General features: G+C 44.0%; 1 protein-coding gene across 1 annotated transcript in view; it reads right to left on the minus strand.

The window, feature by feature from the left end:
- sardh (sarcosine dehydrogenase) overlaps positions 1–5,000 on the minus strand; it is a 24,599-nt gene that overhangs the window by 19,389 nt on the left and 210 nt on the right. The window contains exons 2-3 of the mRNA XM_084455623.1: positions 1,441–1,583; positions 774–951 (exon numbers count right to left, since the gene is read on the minus strand). Of these exons, the coding sequence (XP_084311749.1) occupies positions 774–951; positions 1,441–1,578 (316 nt within the window). The 5' untranslated portion in view covers positions 1,579–1,583. The remainder of the gene's footprint in view (positions 1–773; positions 952–1,440; positions 1,584–5,000) is intronic.

Raw genomic sequence — 5,000 nt, forward strand, 5'->3', positions numbered from 1 at the left:
CATGGACCTCTATGGACCTTACATGGACCTCTATGGACCCAACATGGACCTCTATGGACCTAACATGGACCTCTATGGACCTAACATGGACCTAACATGGACCTCTATGGACCCAACATGGACCTCTATGGACCTAACATGGACCTAACATGGACCTCTATGGACCCAACATGGACCTCTATGGACCTAACATGGACCTAACATGGACCTAACATGGACCTCTATGGACCTAACATGGACCTCTATGGACCTCTATGGACCTTACATGGACCTAACATGGACCTCTATGGACCTAACATGGACCTCTATGGACCCAACATGGACCTCTATGGACCTAACATGGACCTCTACGGACCATAGATGATAAGCCTTTTATAAAAACCGTGTGCGGATATCCTGCTTCTACTATTTGACCATTTTGTATCCTGCACCTGTGAAATAACGTGGAAGTGCGTGCACTATTGGACTACAGGCGTTTAATCTATAACCTATAATATAATCTATATCAGATTTTTAATCTATACCAGACTTTTAATCTATATCAGATTTTTAATCTATAACCTATAATATAATCTATACCAGACTTTTAATCTCTATCAGATTTTTTATCTATTCCAGACTTGTAATCTCTATCAGAAGTGCCTCAGGCTCGATGCTGATTCAGCTGCCCCCTGTCCTTGAAGAGCAGGTTTTTCAGGCTTTCCGACCCCTGACCCCGTGCAGCCACGCCCTGTTTGTCTCCCTCATGTTCCTAGCGTATTTGGGTCTCGTACCCGCGGTGTGCCAGGTAGTGCCGGCGGTGAGCCGGTCTCTCTCCAGGAGGACCACGTTGGTCATGCCCATCTTGGCCAGGTGGTAGAGGGTCTGACACCCCAGACTGCCCCCTCCGATCACCACGGCGTCGGCCGCCCGGGGGAGGGGCTTGGTGGGCCCGCCGGTCGCCCCCTCTTCCTGCGGAGGAGAACAGAGGAAGAGGGATGACCTCTGACCTGTGCGTTGTGGACATAAGTGCCTTGCTCTCTGCTCCAGGGATTCAAACTACTAACCTTATGGACGAGTGTCGACTGGACACTCTTACTGTACCTCTGGGCTACACTCACCCCCCCCCCCCCCCCCACACCCCCTCCTCTGTTTACCTGTAAGCCGCCCCCTATATCGGTTAATTTCGGTTAATTTTATTTATATAGCCTACTGTAGCACATGTTCATTAAAACAAACAAAAAATTAAAAAAAATAAACAGGACTGAGCATATACTGTATGATAAAAGAGAATAGCAAATAAACTGTAAAAAAAAAAAAAAAAAAAATCAGAATAAAAAAATGAGAATAATTTTTTTTAAATAGATTAAATTTAGTTATAACATGGGTAAAGCTACATGCTAAAAGCGAGACTGAGATTGAGTTTGATCTTCTAGAGGACGCTCTTCTGCTCTCTCCCACCTGTTTGAGGGTCTTCTCGTAGGGGACACTCTTCTCCGTCGTGTGCTCGGTGCTGTAGCCGCGGCTCGACGCGCGACACGGGGCGGGGAGGGGGGCGCGGCACGCCAGCCTGCGCACTGCTGTCCCCAGGAAGGCCATGGCCCCTGCGTACCGGACAAGGAGACCCCGGGTTACAGATGCTGTACTGCGGTAACGTTGAACCTATTGCATTTAAGCAATAAACCACTCGAGGCCGTGTGTTATAGTGATTTTATAACAGCTAGGGGGCGTTGTTAGGCATGACGTGAAGCGGAGTTAAACCCTCATAGCTGTTATAAAATCATTATAACACACGGCCTCGAGTGGTTTATTGCTTTTATACAACGGTTACTACAGCTATTAGTGTAAAATAGACACACAGCAATGTAAAATATTAACATTTATTCAAAACGAAGCATCATTCCCTCAATTCCGCCGAGCAAAATAGTTCCCCTAACAAAAGGGTTGCCAAGCAACAACAACAACTACAATGCATTGGATCAAATGGGAGGCGCGTTAATACTGAAAATGGAACGATATGCGGTCCCAGGTGTGTGTTACAAAGTATTTTAACACGGCTTCCAGCCAATCAGAATCAAGAACCAGAACTAACCGTTGTATAATTATATTTTGTTACTCTTGCACAGTCTCAGACCATGAGAAACAAAATCCTCTGGTCTGATGAAACTGAGATTGAAGTCTTTAGCCTGAATGCACAGCGTCACATCTAGGGGTGCACAGCGTCACATCTAGGGGTGTCCAGATTGACCGGCCAGCGATTGGAATCGGACGATATTCAGTAAAAATATGAGATCCCACCATCACGACAACAGATCAATGACGGCCAACTCATTGTCAAATGTGACACAAATGTGAACAACACACAACAATGTGAGCCAATTCATTGTCGCATGCACGTTAACCTACTGACATATTGACACTGTGGAGCTACTACAATGTGTGAATGAATGAATGAATGAATGAATGAATGAATGAATGAATGAATGAATGAATGAAATGAAACATTTTATTTAATATGGACATCCTAAATACATTGGGACAGACAGTATAGATCTCTCTCTCCCTCTCTCTCTCTCTAGATAGACAAACAGACAGACACACTTTCTTTCTTTCTTTCTCTTTCTTTCTTTCTTTCTTTCTTTCCTTCTTTCTTTCTTTCTTTCTTTCTTTCTTTCTCAGTCTGCTCAGGGTGTAAACCGGGACGAGTCAGGGATGAAACTCATTGTCTCTCACTCTCACTCTCACACTCTCTCTCTCCCTCTCTCTCTCTCTCTCTCTCTCTCTCTCTCTCAGTCCCAGGGCCTAGAACACACACACGCACATGGGTTTGTTTACATAATGATCAAGTAAATATTGTGGTAGAATACAATAACATGTGGCAGATACGTCTCATTGGCGATCTGTGATTGCTATCTGTCCCAGAGAACATTATCAGGGCATCGCTAGTCCTGTCTGGAGGAAACCAGGCACCGCTCATCACCTGGATAAAACCAGAGACATCCTGGATGAAAACCTGCTCCAGAGCGCTCTGGACCTCAGACTGGGGTCAAGGTTCACCTTCCAACAGGACAACGACCCGTAGCACACAGCCAAGATAACAAAGAAGTGTTTTCGGGACAAGTCTGTGAGTGTCATTGAGTGGCCCATCCAGAGACCAGACTTGGACCCGATCTAATATCCCCGGGGAGACCTGAAAAACTTGTTCTCCGATGTTCCCCATCTAGCCTGACAGACCTTGAGAGGATCTGCCCAGAAGAATGGGAGGAACTTCCCAAAGACAGGTGTGCCAAGCTTGAAGCGTCAGACCCAAGACTTGAGGCTATAATCCCTGCTAAACGTGCTTCAACAAAGTACTAAATTACGGGTGTGGATACTTAGGTAATACTGGATTAACAAGCGTTGACAGTTTAATAAATTTGTATATTTTTCTCAATGCCTGTTTTCGCTTTGTCATTATGGGGTATTGTGTGTATATTTTAGAGAAGAAAAAATTATTAAATCTATTTTAGAATAAGTCTGTAATGTAACAATGTAGAAAGAGTGAGGGGGTGTGAATACTTTCTGGATGCACTGAATTGAAAATGTAAGCTAGACAACATCTGCATTCACTTCTAACTCCCTACAAAGAGTAGGCATGGCTAACAAAATAGCTAGTTTTTCAAACGTAGCACTTCCATCATTTTTGGCAAAACAAAACTTCTAGGACCTCCAGTTGCTAACTACCTGTTGCTGCCAAATAGCTAACAGGATCATGGCTGGGCTGATTAATCATGACAAGATTTATTTGGAAAGAACTGGAAAGCTGGCTTCTGGCAGATTTGATTGCTTAAATGGCTTACTCAAGACTAATCAGTATAGTGTACTTCAGGATTAATTAATTGGTTAATTGATTTGTTGATGACAAGAAGAAGAAGAAGCAGAAGAAGGAGAAGGAGAAGGAGGAGAAGGAGAAGGAGAAGAAGAAGAAGAAGAAGAAGAAGAAGAAGAAGAAGAAGAAGAAGAAGAAGAAGAAGAAGAAGAAGAAGAAGAAGCTTTTTATACAAAGCAAAATGTACTTGGCAATATAAAAATGAATTGTGGCAGCGCTGCTCTGGTGGGCTTTGGTACAACATGTGATGGACACCCACCCAAAATATGTGCGGAATGTGCAGGACGCACGCGTGCACAAAACGGGCCAATCTAAAGTCCCACCGCTCCTCCTCGCCGTGGTGCGGGACAAACACGTCCTGTCCGGTTTATGTCTGTTTATCAATGAACGAGGTTGTAACCGGCGGTGACGCGCACAGCTGTCACGCGTTTAGGATCGAGCTGAGCTGGCAACCTGCCAGACACGGAGATAAACCTGAACACGTTTCTGTTCTGTCCTGTTCTGTGCACGTGGGCTGTACTGTTTTCTACTCCAACGCAGGACGCACACTATAACTCTGAGAGCAAACTATAAGGCTATCCTTTCTATCCTCTTTTCTGTTTAAATATGTTTGTCATATAGGATCTCCTCAAAAACGAGATGGTTCATCTCAAGGGGCTTATCCTAATTAATTAATAAATAAATAAATAAATAGCCTAAATACATGTATATAATATAAATTATGTGACATTATTATTTAAATAATTGTGCATGCTATTTAGCCTACGGTGCATCATAAATGAATCCATGAACATGCACTCCACAAACTGAAACAACTCATCGCTCATGATAAACCAGAGGATTAACCCTGTATAGACTATATTCATGTCCAAAGAAAAACCATGACACGCTGCCACGCGGCCACTTACAGTATCCTCCAACTGTCTTCGGCTTGACTGAAGTCTGTCCCCGGAATGTAGCCCAACTACACCAACTAAATGGAGAATAAACCGCTAGAAAATGGCCGAATTGAGCGTTTGAGCGGCATTGGTGCTAAAGCTTTAGTTGGTTAATTTTGGGGGTAGGCTACCGTATGTTACTGTTGAGTAATGAGTTGGGGACTCTGCAACATTTCACGGGACACCCAAACTAATCCTGCCAAGATACAGCGTTC

Source organism: Borostomias antarcticus (genome assembly GCF_949987555.1).
Source record: "Borostomias antarcticus genome assembly, chromosome: 2".
NCBI classification, from domain to species: domain Eukaryota; kingdom Metazoa; phylum Chordata; class Actinopteri; order Stomiiformes; family Stomiidae; genus Borostomias; species Borostomias antarcticus.